At 33.3% G+C, this 18,951-nt stretch overlaps 1 protein-coding gene across 2 annotated transcripts; it reads left to right on the forward strand.

Moving 5' to 3' along the window:
• Nucleotides 1-839: 839 nt before the first annotated feature.
• LOC143072214 (hillarin-like) lies at nucleotides 840-10,697 on the forward strand. Of its 2 annotated transcripts, none has more exons than XM_076247050.1 (9): nucleotides 840-867; nucleotides 2,418-2,503; nucleotides 3,204-3,335; nucleotides 4,553-4,782; nucleotides 5,583-6,702; nucleotides 7,979-8,144; nucleotides 8,757-9,037; nucleotides 9,648-9,833; nucleotides 10,583-10,697. In XM_076247050.1, the coding sequence occupies exons 2-9, from the start codon at nucleotides 2,426-2,428 to the stop codon at nucleotides 10,634-10,636; spliced, it is 2,247 nt and encodes a 748-aa protein (XP_076103165.1). In that variant the 5' UTR covers nucleotides 840-867; nucleotides 2,418-2,425; the 3' UTR covers nucleotides 10,637-10,697. The 2 variants fall into 2 exon arrangements, with proteins under 2 accessions (XP_076103165.1, XP_076103164.1); XM_076247049.1 differs by lacking the exon at nucleotides 840-867 and adding an exon at nucleotides 1,849-1,933.
• The last annotated feature ends 8,254 nt before the right edge of the window (nucleotides 10,698-18,951 follow it).

An 18,951-nucleotide genomic window follows, 5' to 3' on the forward strand; every position in this document is an offset into this window, starting at 1 on the left:
AAAAATATTTTCCCATGAGAGTTTAAGGTAAAGCCCGAGAAACTCACCTCCTATTAATTTACAATGCCACAATGTAAGAAAATGAATTACGCTAAAACATAATTTGTCGTGACTGCTCTCGTGTGAATAGTTTCTTTTTCTTTTTTAGTTTTTTTTTATAGATCCATTTTATTTGCCGAGATGGATGCTTTTCTGTACAGTGATTTCATCATGCATGTTATATAATATATGTTGTTGTTTTTTATGTACAGTACCATTTTTATTCCACTGACCAAAATTAAAAAGATATGTTCTTTTTTTTTTTTTTTTTTTGGTCGTTTGGGTTGCAATATTCACTTCAATATAATTAGTTTTATCCATAGGCCTAATCGTGAACACGTCTGATAATTTTTAGCTTCAGCTCGCCTGGTCGAACGCCATTAGAGAGATTTTCTGTTACCTTTCATCGTTCTTCGTTGATTTGTTTTTTAATCTTTTGCTCTGAAACCACTTTCTAAAAAATAGTCATGGTCTTTTCCCCCTTTTCAAAAATTGAAGGCGTCTAAACACTGTTTGATTGGACGTTTTTCCTATTCATTTCTTGGATAAACCATTTGGACAAAGTTTCCTTTTAACAATTTCCGAGTAAGCTTAGTACGGGTTAACATTTTGCATTTTTCTTTGCTATAGACATTAGCATTATACAATTTTTCATTACTGTTAATATATGATATGTAAATATCTATCAGTGCACTTGTCGTCGGGTAATGTTATCTGATATCGATATGAAATTGATATGAAATTATGTTTATTTTTTTATCTAAACAAATAAATAGATATCAAATATTGCTGAATTGATGAAAAGCTTCGTCATGCAGTAATATATAGGTAAATATTTCTTTTATATTTTAAGTCTGTTTTCCATGGGCGAAATCCCAGTCCTTACCTTGCTTGGTATCCTGGCTTAATATCTGTTTTTGTTTACTTTTAAAGGCCTGTGTGTCGCTCACAGGCCAGAGGCATATTAAGAGGGGTTTATCTGGGGAAAAAATGGTTGATTATACAGTGGACCCCCAATTTCTAGATTCGCCACTGCAAGCACCATCGCATAAACAATAAATCAACGGAAAGCTACCGATATCATACAAGACAATACAACCTCAAAAAGATGAATCACAATGGGACATTTGGTTTGTTGTTTTATGTATATTCATCATTGTATTTTCTTTCTCGATGAGACATGAAAATTAATATATTGCTTAACGTCTAGTGGCAAATATTTCAGACATGAGGCGGCGCATTGGAGCATACAACATGCATATTCCGAAACACTGTCGCTTGGTAGCTTCTAACAATAAAGCACTTTTATTTTTAATGTTAACTCTTTCAAATATTCATTTTTGCAGATCGAATAACTGCGATACGATAAGAATATAACGAATCGGTCATTGGTGGTTTTGTAAAGATTTTGAATGTCTATTTCCTGATCAAGGTTTGTCTCATGCACCTGCTTAGTATTCCAAGTTGAACTTTACTGTTGAATTCTAAATAGTGATTCTGTTTTCTTCCACGCTATTTCCACGTAGAACAATGTTTGTCTCGACTTTCACATTCAACTTAATTACGTCTACCTTATTTTTTCTCAGAATATGCAAATCCACGAAGCCTGGCCAAAAAGTTCAGATACGAGTACTATACTAGGACTAACTAGGTTATAGTACATGTACATTCTTTGTGTGAAAATATCAATAATTTCATAATTACGTATTTGTTTAAACATGAATAGAGATACAATTAAAAAAGACTAATAACGGCTACATCTATTTTGATGAACCAACGTCGGCATTTCTATCATAACGCCACTTGAGACGTCATAATAGTAACGCATAACCACGAAAGTCCGACACCTTATAAAATTAGCAAGTAGCAAGAATGGGATAGAAGTAGGTTCCAAGTAAGTATACTCCGGTGAAGCTTGTTTTCTTGGCAAAATATATAAATAGTATGATGTATCTTTTCATTTTTTTTTTTGTAATTTTTCTGTATAAAAAAAAGACAAAACCAAAATCTAACGGTCATCTGTTTCGGTAAGAAATTGATTATATAGGTCTTTCATCTTAGTGTACTTACGTAATGTCTTTTGCATTTTCTGAATACCACAGACAACTTCAGTTTTTCACATCTTTTACCGTATTCCAAATTCATCAAAAAGTGTCTAAATGTGGTATAATTAATAACCAGACTATCTTATGCCTTGACAATACTGATGGTCAACGACAAAGATCTTTATGGTTAAAGCAGGCACAGGATTTATGGATACATAAAAGTGATATATCTAATAGGTTACAATGTAATGGCTTATTCGGGCAGGGGTGTGAAAACATCATAAATATGTATCAGAAAGAATTCATATACTGATATGACATATGTTATTATAGATGAGGCCATGTCAGCAATCCAGCTAAAATCTAAAAGAAGTTCAAAAAGGCTACTCAAACATGTAAATTCTAAACCTAGCCTAAGTGTAAGTATTCAGTGTAAGTAAGAGATAAGAAAATTGACAAATTTGAGGAATGTTAAAAAAAAAAACATAAGCATAAACTGAACTGAGGGATGTAGAAAAGGTGAAATAAGTAATTATATAACTATATGACACACTGTGGAAAATATTTATTAAATTATGCATTCTTTCAGTGTACACAGCACAGTGCACAAAGCTTAACTCGATTAACTTGGTATCCTATGATTTTATGGACTTTAAATTACAAAATATATGCTTCATGTTATGTATATCCTTACACGGTGATTCGTGAATTCGTCATCTGTGATTTTAAGTATAAATTTGAAAAGTCAATAAACGAATGAAGCTCTATGTGGATTTATTGCACAACAAATGGTTCAGTATAATTATCATAACAATTGTTTATATCGACAATAGTATATCTTTTTTCCAATTAACAATTTCATTCTGCGTTTACGTTAATTATTTTTTAAGTAATTTAGAATCATAACTAATCAATTATGGTCGGGTTGTTGACCCTTTGACACATTCCCCATTTCCATTTTCATCTTATAATTATTTAAGGCTCGCCTTGTATTTTATATATATCGAATCATTTTCATTATGATTATTTTGTCTTCTTTGTGATCGATATAAATTGAAATCATATAGTTTGGAATGGAAGATATTGTATTTTATTTTGTATTTGTATAAATACTTTCAGACACTGCCCGGTGTTGAGGTTGGTCCTAAGGAGGACGGCCTTACATATCCCGATCCTGCTCCACCAGTTTCAACTAAATCACAAATATTTCAACCAGAAGAATTCCTAGAGATAGAACAGCATGTTCGTGAGGTATGTTGAGTACTGGTATTCTATATTTGTTCGTGAGGTATGTTGAGTACTGGTATTCTATATTTGTTCGTGAGGTATGTTGAGTACTGGTATTCTATATTTGTTCGTGAGGTATGTTGAGTACTGGTATTCTATATTTGTTCGTGAGGTATGTTGAGTACTGGTATTCTATATTTGTTCGTTCTTGACTATGTCCTCGTGAGGTATGTTGAGTACTGGTATTCTATATTTGTTCGTTCTTGACTATGTCCTCGTGAGGTATGTTGAGTACTGGTATTCCATATTTGTTCGTTCTTGACTATGTCCTCGTGAGGTATGTTGAGTACTGGTATTCCATATTTGTTCGTTCTTGACTATGTCCTCGTGAGGTATGTTGAGTACTGGTATTCTATATTTGTTCTTTCTTGGCTATGTCCTCTGAGGTAGGTTGATTACTGGTATTCTATATTTGTTCGTTCTTGACTATGTCCTCGTGAGGTATGTTGAGTACTGGTATTCTATATTTGTTCTTTCTTGGCTATGTCCTCGTGAGGTATGTTGAGTACTGGTATTCTATATTTGTTCGTTCTTGACTATGTCCTTAGTCTCTTCACTTCATCAGTATCTCTTTGTTAAAAAAACTGAATGTTGCAAATAAACTAGCCAAAAACACACACAGGAGCATATTTAAGGTTCTTTCTTCTGGTTTTTTTTTTCACGTTCTAGAACCGTACTTAATCTAAACAACGCGCTGTATAGTTCTGTAATGCAAATCGTTGTTCTAACTCGATCTTGTATTCGATTTTTTTTGCAACTACCTAATTTTAAAATTACAAAATGGTATCCGAAAACTTCTAGATTAATTTTGTTTATCTAAAAGTTGAGCATTAATAAAATAAAATTCAAGAATATGAACAACATGTTTCAATTGTTTTTTTGATTGTTTTTTGTTTTTGTTTTTTTTTTTGTTTGTTGTGTTTGTTTTTTCGTGTTCTTTATTTAGTGATTGTCTTTTTACACTGCTTGCAGTTCTTTACTGTTCAATGTGAATGAATATAGGGTAAAGGTCAACGATAAAGCAACCCAGAAACAAATTTAAATGATCGCTCTCAGCCTTCTTCACATGGCCAGCAAGGCGCTATATAAATTCAAATCATCTGATTTTAACAAACTCATCTTTTTAAATTAAGTAACATTAGAATAAACTGTTTGTCTACAACTTTTCTTCTATATTGCAGGTATCATTGAATGCAGCCAATGATTATTCAACACTATTAGACTATTTACTGAATAATCTTGAAAGCGACTTGGCTAAAGTGAGGGCAATATTCTGTTGGATTGTACAACAAAAAGTCCCTCTCCTGTTATGTCAGAAAGATATACCGTCCCTGGATACTCCTGTCGGACACCTTCACGCCATACGGATGCGCAAAGGAACGTATGCTCAGTTGTTCGCTATAATGTGCAGGTAATTATGTTAAACATACGGGTTACCGACCGAACTCTTGGGCAAATTTAAAAAGGAAGTCCATAAAAACTGATAAAATCAATTGCTGTCAATAAGGGGGGTGCAAAAGGGGTCCATTAACATGTTAACAACACCTCGATTTTGGTAAAAACAGTGAACAACAAATGCAAAAATGCTGATAACAGTTAACACAGTGGGAACAAATGAAAACATTCCTTGCTTGGTACAAGCATTTTCGGAAATTCACAAGGTGAAATGATAAAGTAGCTTTGAGACCAAATGTATCTTAGAAATTTGTTCCTGTCTGTTATTACGGGTTTTCGGTTTTCGGTTTTTTTTTTTTTTTTTTTTTTTGTTAACAATTAGGCCATTAGTTTTCTCTTCTGAATTGTTTCACATTTTGCTAACTTAGAGCCTTTTACGGCATGCTATATATAGTGTAGGTTTTAAACGTTTAGATTTGACTTGTTCTTGTTCATAGATCCTGCTCTGTAGGCTTTTGGTAGATATTTGTCTCTTTGGTTATCAATCCAAATAATATACTAGTAGATGACTTTTTGTATAGATCTCAGGCCGGAATCGAATTCGCTTTCCTTATTATACGTGAGTTGTGATACATGTAGTAGGTCTAGACTTTAGTAAGATCAAGTTGCCTTTATTTCTTTATTTAATCATTCAGATTTTAAAACAGTTTGTAACAATTTGTGTCAAATAATAAATAATAGTAGTTGGTTCATAAACGTTGAGAATCGAATAAGTAATTTGTAATATTATTTGTGATTTTATTCTTTCTACTTCAGGAAAGCTGGTCTACCTTGTGTAGTAATACACGGTCTTGCGAAAGGTGTAAACTATAATGTTGGAGACACAATTGATACCGTCACTATGAAGAACTCTTGGAATGCCGTATTTGTGGATGGAAACTGGAGAATCGTTCATCCTCATTGGTCATTAATGACTTCGAATGGATATGAGACGGGGGCTTGGACAGTGGTGGACTGTCAAGAGTTTCATTCAGGCGACAGGATAGGAAGTCGGTCATACATTGTCAGTCCTATGATCAAAGATTCTTATTTCTTAATAGATCCAGAAATGTTTATTATCAAATGTTTACCAAACGATGTTAAATGGCAGCTACTTGATGATCCTATTTCAAAGGCTGGTTTTGAAACTAACCTGTTTTTACAACCTCATTTTTTCAAACTTGGGTTACAAATCATTGAACCAGAATCTTGTAAAGTTGTTTGTAATGATGGAAAAATAAAAATTGTAATACAAATGCCAGAAAAAAATAAAAGTAGGCTGAAGTTTAGTTATAAGCTATTTAGAAGAAGGTACCCTGAGGACGAGGGTGAATATGCATACCCCTCTCTGGATAAGTTTGTTTTGCATTATTATTCGAAAAATGAAACTATATTTGAAGTGAGATTCCCGCCTGTTGCTGTTGGCACTTACAAAATGCAAATCTTTTGTGTAGATATTAATGAACACGAACATAACAATTCAGGATGGATCTGTGATTTTTGTTTGGCATGTAAACGTGGCATGGATGAATGTCTTCCTCTTCCTCTAGTGCCGGAAATAGGATGGGGTGCAAGAGGGGACTATTTAGAAAAACACAATTTGATAGCTTTATCGGAAACATCTGGAAAAGTCAACATCGATGAATCCCTAGTGACATTGTTCAAATTTACTGCTGATCCTGACAGTGATATCTACGCAGAACTCTCTCAATCAACGAAAACGAAATTAGAGTTATCAGACTTTGTAAAAGTGACAAAGAATAAGGCCGAGGTTGTTGTAAAAGTGAAACCACCACAAGAAGGGGAATATGCACTTCAAATCTTTTGTAAAGATACAGGAACATTGATGTATGAAAATGTTTGTAATTATCTATTAGAACGAACTGCAGTTATTGAGGTAAGATGTTCCATAATACAGTGCTCTCAGATCTTTGATTAATTGTTTTTTTGATTAAATACAGTTTGCTGATATTAAGTTCAAATATTGCATGATCATGTCTGAGATGAGTATTCAATATGATTCATTTAAAGTTTGCATCTATTCCCTTTTGGGACTTTTGGTAATGCATTATTTAAAATACTGTGGATTCATTTATTTTCGTGGTTTGTGGAACATTTGCATATTCGTGGATATTCAATTTCGTGGTTTTGGCAAAGTCTCATTACCGATTTCTTTAGTAACATTTATATTTGTGGCTCCCCTGTACCAACGAAATCAACAAAAATTGGCATCCAACGAATATTAATTAATCCACAGTTAGGTTATTACAGATTGCATAAAGATAAGGTGAAACTACAAATATGTTGCTTTAGATATTTTAATGAACTAGACATGTCATTAACTTACTATTTTACCCCTGAATTGATTCATCATTGGCGTTTTGAACAGAGTTTTCATGTGGAATTAAATTATCGATAAATATTTGATTAAAGAATAAGCAGATGTAGTATGATAGCCAATGAAACAGCTACCTACTAGGGACGTCGGCGGCCGAGTGGTATGAGCAGTCATTTACTGTATCACTAGCCTGTCAACACTGAGGTTGTGAGAGCGAATTCCGCCCGGGGTAGGTGCATTTTGCTCCAGTCTTAATTTAGGATTGTCGGTTTACCAATCAAATGTCAGTGGTTCTCTCTGGAAACTCCGGCTTCCTCCACTAATAAAAAACAATAAGGAAAATAGTGAGCACTGCAAACAACAATCAATCTATCAACTAGAAACCAAATGCCGCAGATGTAACTAACTATATAACTCACGAGGGGAAAATTCAAATGAGAAAAAAAAAGACTGATGTATACTATAATAAAAAGGATATAATAGGCAGTAATCAATGACAAACACTGGATTACATTCTCCTTACTTGGGACTGGTACATTAAGAATAAAGAATATGGAGGATGAAACATACTTGTAAACGTTCCACCCACTTCGCCTGGATAGTGATATATCAACAACAAAACATAAGAGCAAACTGCAAAATGAGATGAAAATGAATGATTTAACCCATCAGATTGGCATGAAGAACACAAAACAACGTACAGAAGTAAAAAAAAAAGTCTCAAATGCATCTAAGAGTACTCACAAATACGGAAAGCTTTGGTTTAAAACCAATATCACAACTTATGAATAAATCATGTTCTACCAGAAATAATATATATTTTTGTATTAAATAGGACCCTAAAATGGCAGAAACTCGAAAATTGCTGTTAGATGCAGTAAACAGTGGCTCACCAGCAAATTTACAAGCAGCTCTTAAAGAATTTGAATCAAAAGGTCTTAAAGACAAAGGAGAATACACAAAGGCCAAGCGAAAACTTCTCTTAACAAGGCTTAATAAAGGTAACAAAAAGATAACCAAAATTTCATTTGTCAGTAATAGACAATGAAATTAAAACTTTTAATTAGAGCTAACTCCAAAATGCATGTAGATCAATACTTTGGTTAGCTTGTTTGCTTTATTTGTATAATTTTTTACTTTGTACGTTCAATCAATTTAAAATCTAATATATACAGGTTTAACTATGCTTATTTATATTGTTATAAAATGTCAATCTTAATTACAAAGCATGAGTAAACGTTTATACAAACAAAGCAAGCAAGTTTTACTCTACATGTGTTAGGAAATAACAGCTCTAAAATGTACAAACACTTCGTATAGCAAAGGTTAAAAAGCTAACAAAAACTTCACCATAGCCAAGACCAAATAAGAGGTAATACATCGACAGTTAAGGTGGTAATTAATAAACGTTTCATGTTTCGATACATTGATTTGTATATCTTATCTTATATTTGATACATCCAATTCTTGTTTAATACATTTTTTTTTCTGGCTACTTTTGTGCCATCTTAGCCAGTAAAAAAATACTCCGTATGGTAGTGAAAATAACTAATGCATTTTCGACCAAACTGAATAAATATAACAATGACTTTTCATATCCACTTTCCTTTCAGAGATTCAAGAAGCTATAGCCACCAAGGATTTGGTAAAGCTAGATAAAACTATGCACAACCTAAGTGAAACGTCACTGAAAAAGGATCTTGGATTGATTTATCAAGATGCAGAAGAATTGAGATCGAGGCTGAGGAAGCTAAAAAGATTACACCATGCTGTGTTAGACATGGATCAGAAAACAATATCAGAACTAAGAAGTTATCCTAAGCCACCAAAGCCTATTCATGGTGTAATGGCAGCAACCTTTCTTCTTCTGGGTCATAAAGAAGGAGAGCTAAAGGTCTTTTTATTGGATTTCCTTTTCCTTTCTTTTAAAAAAAAATAGAATGTAACATATCTAAAACTGATGCATTTTCTAAATACTTTTGCGAGGATACCTCTAAAAATAGACAGCTGAAACCTTTAACAGGTCGAACCAACATGAGAAGTTTCATGCGAGAACACTATTTGCGATCAACTGCCATGCTTTCTTTTTTGATTTTGATCAGAGGGTTACAATTAGACGCTACCTTAATATACATTTTCCCCCGTTGTTAACAGTTTGGTAGATTCAAGGAAAAGCTGTCGAGTAGTTATTTCTTCTCTTTATTATTATTAATGATATAGATATCAGTGGCGGATTTATGTGGCGTTACTTAAGGTCGTTCACCCCCCCCCCCCTCCCTTTTCTTGCAAAATATATCCTCTTTAAGCATAAACCCGATCACATTTTTTCATAAATATTACGTTTCGACAATTAAGTCCCCTTTAAAAATCCTGAATTCGTCCATGGATTTGACAAGTATTGTATTTGCTATAACAACATTTTTCATGTGTATTACAAGTACTGTACTACAATTTATATCTATATAACTTAGATATTCAATTAACATTCTTCCTTTTTTTTTAAGAAATGGGCCACCATCCAGGGACTCATATCGAAAAAGGGTAAAGAAGGTCTGAAGAGAAAGATAACCAATATAAATATTTCGAAGATAAAAACGACAAATCTACAAAAAGCAAAACTTATTCTTTCAAAACATGACTTAGAATCTGTCCAGATAGCCAGTTCTGGTGCTGCAACATTTTATCAGTGGGCAAGTATAGCAAAACATTCTATTCCAATACACTATACTTTCTCAAACATTTAAATGTTCGTATAGAAGTAAAGATTCGGTAATTTTTGTTCATATTAGCAAAAAAGATTGTGACTTTGTATTTACAATCCGACACCACCAATACACTAGTTACAAACTCATCGATTAATCAACCAGTCAAGGTATCGAATGATCAGCCAATCAATCAAAATTGTGGATCAATCAGTCATACCAACGAGCAATCAATCAATAACTATTTACAAATAAACCGATTACTGAATCAATCAGATAGAATCTAATTTTGGTATATATCTTACTTTCTTTACCCTATACTTAGTATAGAAAGTCCATGATCTTACCTAGTACATGAAAACATTCAGTTTTTTATATGACAAGAATTTTATTTTGCAGTCAATGTTGTGTTTTTGTAACCGAGGCACTTCGTGGATCAATAAATCAATAAACGTATTGAAAGAACAGCCAACCAATCAGTCAAACGTAAAGCGAACGGATGAACGATCGTGCAATCAATTTTCCAATCAACTGATTACTTTGTCGATCAAAAAAAACCAGAATGAATCTATAGTGTTGGTGTATATCTTACATATTTCTAACACCGACAATTAGTCTTTTATGTAGTAATCATTTTATAACAGCCATTGTTTCATGTTTAGTATTGCGTGTTTTTGAACCTATTCATGTGTGATCTATAATTTTCACTGTATAAATTTCTTTTTTTTCTTTTTCAGGCTACAACTATGATAAATGAATATGTCCCAGAAATAGTACAAAGAAAATCCTAAATTCATTTTATTTCGAAGATTGTTTTATATTAGTCTAATAAAATTCTGATTTATGAATATATATATATATATTTGAATATATGCTGTTCTATGAGATTTGACTTGCAAACTTCACTCCGTGCTCCGAGTTCAAATTGAAAATGTGTACTGGAAACATCAAATCCTCTATATTTTTTTAATCTGAGTACTATATATACGAAAACCTTTGTAACTCATGTTTGCCTCTCTAATTTTGGTTTATTTGTATGTCTCGCTGAACTAGTATACATTATTGTTTTAAAGGCCTTCTGAATACAATTCAGAATGGAAATGAGGAATGTGTCAAAAAGACAACAACACAGTGGTTTAGAGGTTGTTTTTTGCGTTGCCTTTGTGACACATTTCCCGTTTCGATTCTCCATTCTAGAAACTTTTATGATGTTTAAAGTAAGTTATTTAAATTCTATCTTATCTGTATATCTGAAAGTACTTATAGAAGGATTTATAAGGGTCCAACAATACTTTAAGATTGACCAACAAGGGTTTACTTTCTCCCTTTACTATACTCTTCATCCTTCCACCTTTATTTAATCAACATTCTGTGTACTTTCTCATTCAGCGGCTTCTCCAGTGCTAGTGAGTGGTAAATTGAAATGAGTAAGGCCCCGTTCACACTAGGACATTTTTATCGATTTAAACTAGACCGGTTCACTTTAGATCGGTTTAAGGGCTAATGTGAGTTTGTTTTGTTCCGTGTGGAACGCCGTACTGTGACTTTGAGATGAAGCAATACAAGCGCTGTTCCTTTGCTTTTTTGTGTATGTTTTTTGCTGTCGATGTATTGAATTTGTGTCATGAATGGATACCCACATCTTCGTCGGCCAATGGTAACGGTTCGCTTCCCTCGTCTCTCTTGGGCGCCGGAAGATTAGGTACCCCGCCATAATGAAATAGATCAAAAATAGATACCACCAGTGACCTCTTGCCCTCTCTTCTTTTAATCAGAATGAATCCATAACTTTGCCTGAAACTGACATTTGTACACAACTCTTAAAAAAAATCTAAATCATAATTAGCATACTGTTCTATGTCGGAAACTTGTTATTCAGTGGTAGTCGTTTATTGGTGTGGTTCATATATTTTTATCGTTTTGTTACAGTCATTTTGGACCTTTTATGTGTGAGCCAACGCTCCGTAATGAAGACCATGACGTACTATAACCAATAATTGTTAACTTTTAATAAATTATGATTTGGATGGAGAGCTGTCTCATTGGCACTCATATTGCATCTTTTGATTTATATATGTACTCAGTTTTATCTCTATTTGATCACAACTTCATGGTGAATTTCTTAGACTGAACACACCGTCACATTTCAATAACGAACAGTACATTTTGGGTCAAAACAGTACTTAATCATAAACAAACATGGTCATCTTTAATGATAAAAAAAACTTGTGTACGTGTATTCAGTTTTCAGTGGATTTGACATACTTTACACAAAACAAAATCTTGAGATTTTCAGAAATAAAGTATAATGCATAAGTGCAAATAGTAGTTGTATATTTGTTACAAGAAAGTCTACATAGGTTCGATCTAATAAACTCTGATATAAAGTGGAGGCTTCCGACGCATCTGTTGGTTTACCAAGTTTCAGACGAAATAAACGTAATTTATTCAGTATTCATGTCAGGAGTCGATACGGTCAAGTGAAAACTGTTTTCCTAATTTTGGGCGCACACCATATCATATTGTGCGCACAATATGTTTAAGTTGTGAGCACAATATATTTAAAATTGTGCTCACAATATATTATTTCGTGCGCACAATATATTATTTTGTGCGCACAATATTTTTTTTTCTTTGCATGTCCCTAGCGATGCTCCGTAAAATTGTATGATAGTTTTTCAGATGACAAAAAAAAACCAATTGCATATCAATTATTGCCAAAATATTATTTACTCAATTAAAAAAAAAAAAGTATTTCCAAAATACATTTTAACTACGTACCTGTGTTATAATATTTTAAACTTATATCTATCTGCTTCATAAAATATTCCTATTTCCACTCTACTTTGTTAAAGAAGAGGGACGAAAGCAGTGGCGTAGCTAGGTCATTTTTACGTGTACGCCCGAAACTTGTTGAGGGGTCTGAAGGCCCAAGCGGATCCAGGCCAAAGAACCTGTTGGTAGTAGATTAGCGGGGGTGAAGACTCCGGAAGTTTATGCGTTATCGAGAATGACATATTACCATTCCTGTCAATAAAAACTCATCAATAACAACATTCTTTAGATTAAAAATTGTTTCTTTTTGATGTTTTATCTATTCATTGTGTTTATTTAGAATTTAATGACGGTCATTGGCATATACCAGTTACTTTCAAATATGATTAAAGCCTTAGGGGGCCGTGGGGTAAAGCACTCAATCAACGAAAACACATTTTCATGTGCAAATTTCGTAAATAAGTTGTTTAGGTGAAATATTAAAATTTGTAAAGGGTTCTCTATGGAACCCTGGTTCTCGCCTGGGATTTCTCCCCGCGAAAAATAATTTATCAGTCCATTACAGGATTTAAACAAATCAAATATTTTCATTAGATATTTTGTCTTGGTCAGGAATATTAATTTCTGCACAAGTTTCATGACAAACTATGGAGGTTTATAAATTTATCACGAAATTTAACTCATCATAGATACCAGCTTTGAAATTTTGTACTTGCGCCAGATGCTCGTATCGTCTACAAAGGACACATCAATGTCGCTCGAAACAAACGTGACAAAAATTCCAGATCGTCTGATTTAAATTGCGTAAAGATATTAAAGTCTGTCTGTCATTATAACAGTTACACGGAAAATTGAACGAAAAAAAGTTTGCTTCTGAAATTAACCATAAAAAACCTTCAATAAAGTTTCATTAAATTCGACGAATGTTTAACAAAGTAATTGACATGTAACACATTTTAACCTCAGACTGTAAATGCAAAAAGAAATTCCTTTTATCCATAAATTACGGGAAAACTCATCATATATAATTTCGTCATTATACTCTGGATACTCTTTTGACCATCAACAGTTTTTGTCCAGCTACCGTAAAATTTTACGAAGGTTTGACAATTAAAGTTATTAATATCTTAAAACTTTCACAACATACTGAACCTAAGTGTACATAGTTATAATATTGGCACCGCTGACGAAATTTAGGATCGAAATGTCTCGCTTTTGCGACATAAATGGCAATGGCTCGACAAAAAATGAAAACCGCATATCGAATCTTAGCACATAATGAATTGCTTTAAAAAAAAAAAAAAGAAAAGGAAAGTGAGTATAGAATTCACGGTATATTAAGACTTTGACAGAAAATGAACAAATATATCATATGATAAAAATGTTCGTCTCTTTTATTCGCAATTACACGCCATTGAAGAAAGACATAGAAGGTTGATGTACTATTATTTAATTCTTTTAATTTTATTGAGATGATTTTTTTTTTGCCAAATTCAAGTGTACGCCCGGGCGTTTTGACGTAAACGTAGCTACGCGCATGGAAAGATACCAGACGGACATTCAAACTCATAAATCGAAAATAAACTGACAACGCCATGGTTACAAATGAAAAAGACAAACAGACAAATAATAGTACACATGACACAACATAGAAAACTAAAGAATAAGGTCGTGTTCACATTGACCTAAACTCGGTGTTGTGTTATAGTGTAACTCACACATAAACTAAACATAATTACGTTTCCATTGATAAAACTCAATGTTTACATGTAGTTTAAATCATGTTGTGTCTACATGCAGTCGATAGTGTACACAAAACTAGGCATTCAGAACTGTAATTTCCCCATGTACATTTGTATATGTAAAAAAAGAAACGATTTTTATATAAAATTGATACTTATAACACTTATCAATAAAGTTCTTTACAGAAATATTTGTCTAAACTTGATATATTTATTCGTTATAAAAACACTTTACGTAGCCTTAATGACCCCTTATCAAGACTCATATCCATCATCATGGCCGAACACATGATTCATTTGAAAAGGCCTTCCCGAATCGACTGGACGTAAACACTGACAGAAATATTTGCCACTGGTCTTTACTCAAACAACGATTCACTCATAAATGCATCACTGAAAAAGGGTGAGGTTAATTGTTTGTTTGTGTAGTATCTCAGATCCGTTTAAATACAATAAGAAAAAAAATGACCCCCTCCCGTGCTAAAAACTCCTTGGAAAAAAATACCATTTGAAACAAACAGAAAAGAGTAGAAATGTAGTGATCCTTAACATCGCAATTCTCTTTCTTCGTCAGTAAGCACGCTGATGCAGCCTACGTTTTTAATGCGTAATCGAGACATCTTTAAAGTACAGCAAATCATCCAAAATTACTTTCTTAAAGGAGCAACCACTTTACTCAAAAAAGGGTGTGTGTCTAAGTCCGATTTTTTTCTCGAGCCAAAGTTTATATTTTTTTTTTCTATGGTACCAATTCAATATTTTACACTATAATGTATGGGAAAACTTTGAATTCAGAATATTTGTTCATTCTAATCATCTGTATGACCATATTTAAAAAAAAAATCAAATTGTGGAAAAATCCATCCTCTTTTTTTTTTTTTTTAAAGTTAAATGGTCGTTCCCTGACTGCTAGAAAAGTTGTTCGAAAATTTGAATTCGGTTCTACGTTATTAAAATTTAAATGACATATAGTTTACAAGTGTGAACAAATCTTATGTACAGGTAACTAAACCAGGTGTATAGATGTGAACAAATTTAATGTGAAACTAGTGTACATTACATTAAACCAAATGTAAACATGTTTACTGTACACGCCGTTTGGTGTGAACACGGCCTAAGGTAGCAATACACAGTTAGAAGTTTAGTTTAATTCCCTGTGAATTTTTTAAATATGAAAGTTTTTGTACAATAAAATTGATTTTTAGATAATTGAAGAATAATATAGCCTTCTTAGTGGGTTTATATGAACATTAAGATTGTTTTTAACATGTTTTATAGGCCATTTATATGATTGACAGTCCGTATTTTCCTATCCGTACCGTTCATAGGTCCATACATTATTGTAGTGTTTATCAACAAAGATTTTGCGCTCGATCTTTTCAATTCAATTTTATGGAAAAACGAGCAGATAAGCATATGATTTTTTTTGGGACCACTTGATAGATATAAACCTATGGATTCAGGAAAGGTATCACTGTAATTGATTGAAATTTTCCTTTAGACCAAATTTTGGAGACTTTTGTGACATGTTCACCCCCCTTTTTTGCTATATTTTGTATCTAAGAAATGCAGATTGTTGCCATGGTTACACCCAAGAGGGATTATATTTCACCCTTATGACCATTAGAAATCAAATCTATGGAGATTCTCTTTCTATAAGTATATACATGCATAACACACATATAAAGCCTTCTTTGTAAGACAGGAGGGGAAAGAGGGTGTTTAAAAATTTTGAGTGTCAATTTTAAGTTTTTTTCCTAACTGTGTATTGCTACCTAAGCAACACGAACCCCACCAAAAATTTGGGGTGATCTCAGGTGCTCCGGAAGGGTAAGCAGATCCTGCTCCACATGTGGCACCCGTTATGTTACTCATGTTATAACAAATCCAGTAAATAGTCTAATTCGGTAGGTCACATTCAAGGGAATGGACTTGTACTTACGACGTAAGGAATATATCCGATATCATTTGTGAAACGGTTATTCCATAACGGTCAACCAACTCGTGAAGGCGTCCGTAAAATTGTAAGGCACACTGATCTAAAAAATATTTATTTGCAAGATCATCCTGTTTAAAACTTAAATACAAATGAACTATAAAAATGTATATATATGCACTATACCTTTTATTTTTGAATTGACAAAGGCTCTTTTTACATCAAAATCTCTAGCAGAAAATCGACCATTTTCATCAGTTGCACATAATCTCCTTGTTAAACCATGTAAGTATAGCTCTAACATAGATGCTGGATTTCCTGCATAAAATTGTAATGTTTATTGGTCGTTATGGTTATAAATCTGAAGAATCTTGTATTATATATGCATATTTTATACAGAAAGAAGCGTTGTGTGGATTTAGACGTTTGGCGGGGAAATTAGTGGCAGGGTCGAAAGTTATAGGGGTGATCGCAAGGGACTCTCTATGCTCCGTAAGGGTAACATTTAGAGAACACCCCTATCCAGAAAATAGTATATTCGCCCTGGGGTATATAAGAGAGTGAGAAACGGCATTCGAGGCTGTCAGTTGGCTGTCGATGAGCTGGCATCCTTCAACAGAGCGTACGTCGGATATATTAAGTGCTGGAAGAGCCTTGATATTCAGAGGACACTTTGTACTGGGTACAAAGTGGACGTACACGTTGATAGGATTGACATAGCAGACTGTCCCACTCGGAGGACAGGCTGTACCAGCCCGCACTGTCTGGAATTGATAGACTGTCCCATTCGGAGGACAGGCTGTACCAGCACACACTGTCTGATACAGACAGACTGTACCAGCCATACTGTCTTTTAGTGACACATCGTCCCATCTTGAGGACAGGCTGTTCCATTGTATTATAGTTGTACATTGTATATATATTTGTCTGTTGTAACTTTATTTCGACAAAGAGTCAGTGTGTATATTTTAAGGGAATTGTGCATAACGTAGATAGTTGTAGTTTTAGTATTGCCGTATTGTTTGTAGACAACTCGGATCCAAGTATTGACTGGAACGGACGTTTGGGATATCAACGCCTGGTTACACGTTACAAAATCTTACAGAGTATTTCATATTTTTCAGGATTGAAATCTTTTGTCACCAGGACTAGTGAAAAATGTGTTACATAAAAATATGGAAAATTACAAGTTTTAGTGTTCAAGGAGCAAGTACACTCTGCAGCAAACTTTGCATGTATTTTCATTACTAAAAAAATACCAGCAGGGATATAGATATATTTTGTATCATAAAAATCTGATTGAAGAAATAAGGGTATAATTCATACATGTAACACATTTCAATGGTTATATAATGTATATGTGCAACGGTGGTTTACCGTATAGCGGGTTATTTTCGTGGGTGTAAAAAACTTTCATTAAATCAGGTATACAATATATTTTGGCGGGTATTATTTTGGCGGATTCAAAACTTTTATCTATACCTTTTCATGTGCACTTTTATATTGGCGAAATTTAACAAAAGTGTAACTTTCAGACTTAAAAAAATGGAAAATCAACTTCTCTTAAACTTTATTTCAAGAACTATTTTGAATACCTATATTACAGACCTGTTTGCAAGTAAAAAGTACAGTCTTAAATGCTCTTTTAAATGATATTATTTTCATAATTTATATACTGTTTCGTAGGGGACATTTGTTCACTTCGAAACTGCTTCTTAACGTACATCTTATTGTATTTTAATGTCTCCTATTTACATTTCAGTTTGTTTTACTTTATATACTAGAAAGATCTCATTTTTTCTGAATTGGAGAACCATATTTTATCAATAAAGATTAGACAGAACTTTATATACATGTATGAAGGTACAACTCATGTTACGTAGTGGACATTTTGACGAGTTTCGTAATAGACAAAACCGTTTCGTATTTGACAAAAAGTTCCACAGTGGACATCAACCCTATTCTATTTTGATAAAAGTATACTGAAAATTACATGAAACTTACTTACAACTTACAACTCCCGTTAGCGGCATGTGTCGCGTAACTTTTAAGAAAATTAACCCTTATTATCTGTTCTGCACGAATATAATTGAAAAAAAAAGTAAAAAAAAACGACTGCATGGTAGTGGTAGTGTCAACTACGAAACGTATTTCTGCCATACTTGATTCGTAGGTGACCATTTGGTCGTGGACGTATTCACATGTTTTATTTTCCCCCACAATCCCTATATTGCAATAGTAACAAGAAAGATTCTATTAATCAAAGCGCGTACTAAGCTGTACACTGATATTTTTTTCATAATTTTAAAACCAGATACCGAAGGAGATTTGACCAGTTTCGTTGTGGACATTAACAAAAATACGGCATCACTCTGGTCCATTTGATGTGCTCAATTTTGTTTGCCAACAATTAAACTGCCGTTATAAAAGCACCACTTCTTTTGTAAGACCCTAATGTTTATATCTCTTGCAAGCATTGACAATGATTGATTTTATAAAACTGTTTATTAGCAAAATTTAATGACTTATTTTCGTAGTGGACATTTTGTCAGGGACACACCTTCTAAACTAAAAAAATCCTTTGTCAAAAGCTGCTTTTTAAGATATGTTGGCTCTAAACATACTTGAACTTATACTAAGTAAAAATAACATT

The sequence above is a fragment of the Mytilus galloprovincialis genome, chromosome 4 (assembly GCF_965363235.1).
Source record: "Mytilus galloprovincialis chromosome 4, xbMytGall1.hap1.1, whole genome shotgun sequence".
NCBI classification, from domain to species: domain Eukaryota; kingdom Metazoa; phylum Mollusca; class Bivalvia; order Mytilida; family Mytilidae; genus Mytilus; species Mytilus galloprovincialis.

Excerpts from the sequence above, each read along its gene's own strand:
- LOC143072214 (XM_076247050.1), top strand. The coding sequence starts at position 2,426 with ATGTCAGCAATCCAGCTAAAATCTAAAAGAAGTTCAAAAAGGCTACTC. Across the intron at positions 8,145-8,756 it reads CTTAACAAGGCTTAATAAAG|AGATTCAAGAAGCTATAGCC; the intron begins GTAACAAAAAGA and ends CTTTCCTTTCAG. Across the intron at positions 9,038-9,647 it reads ATAAAGAAGGAGAGCTAAAG|AAATGGGCCACCATCCAGGG; the intron begins GTCTTTTTATTG and ends TTTTTTTTTAAG.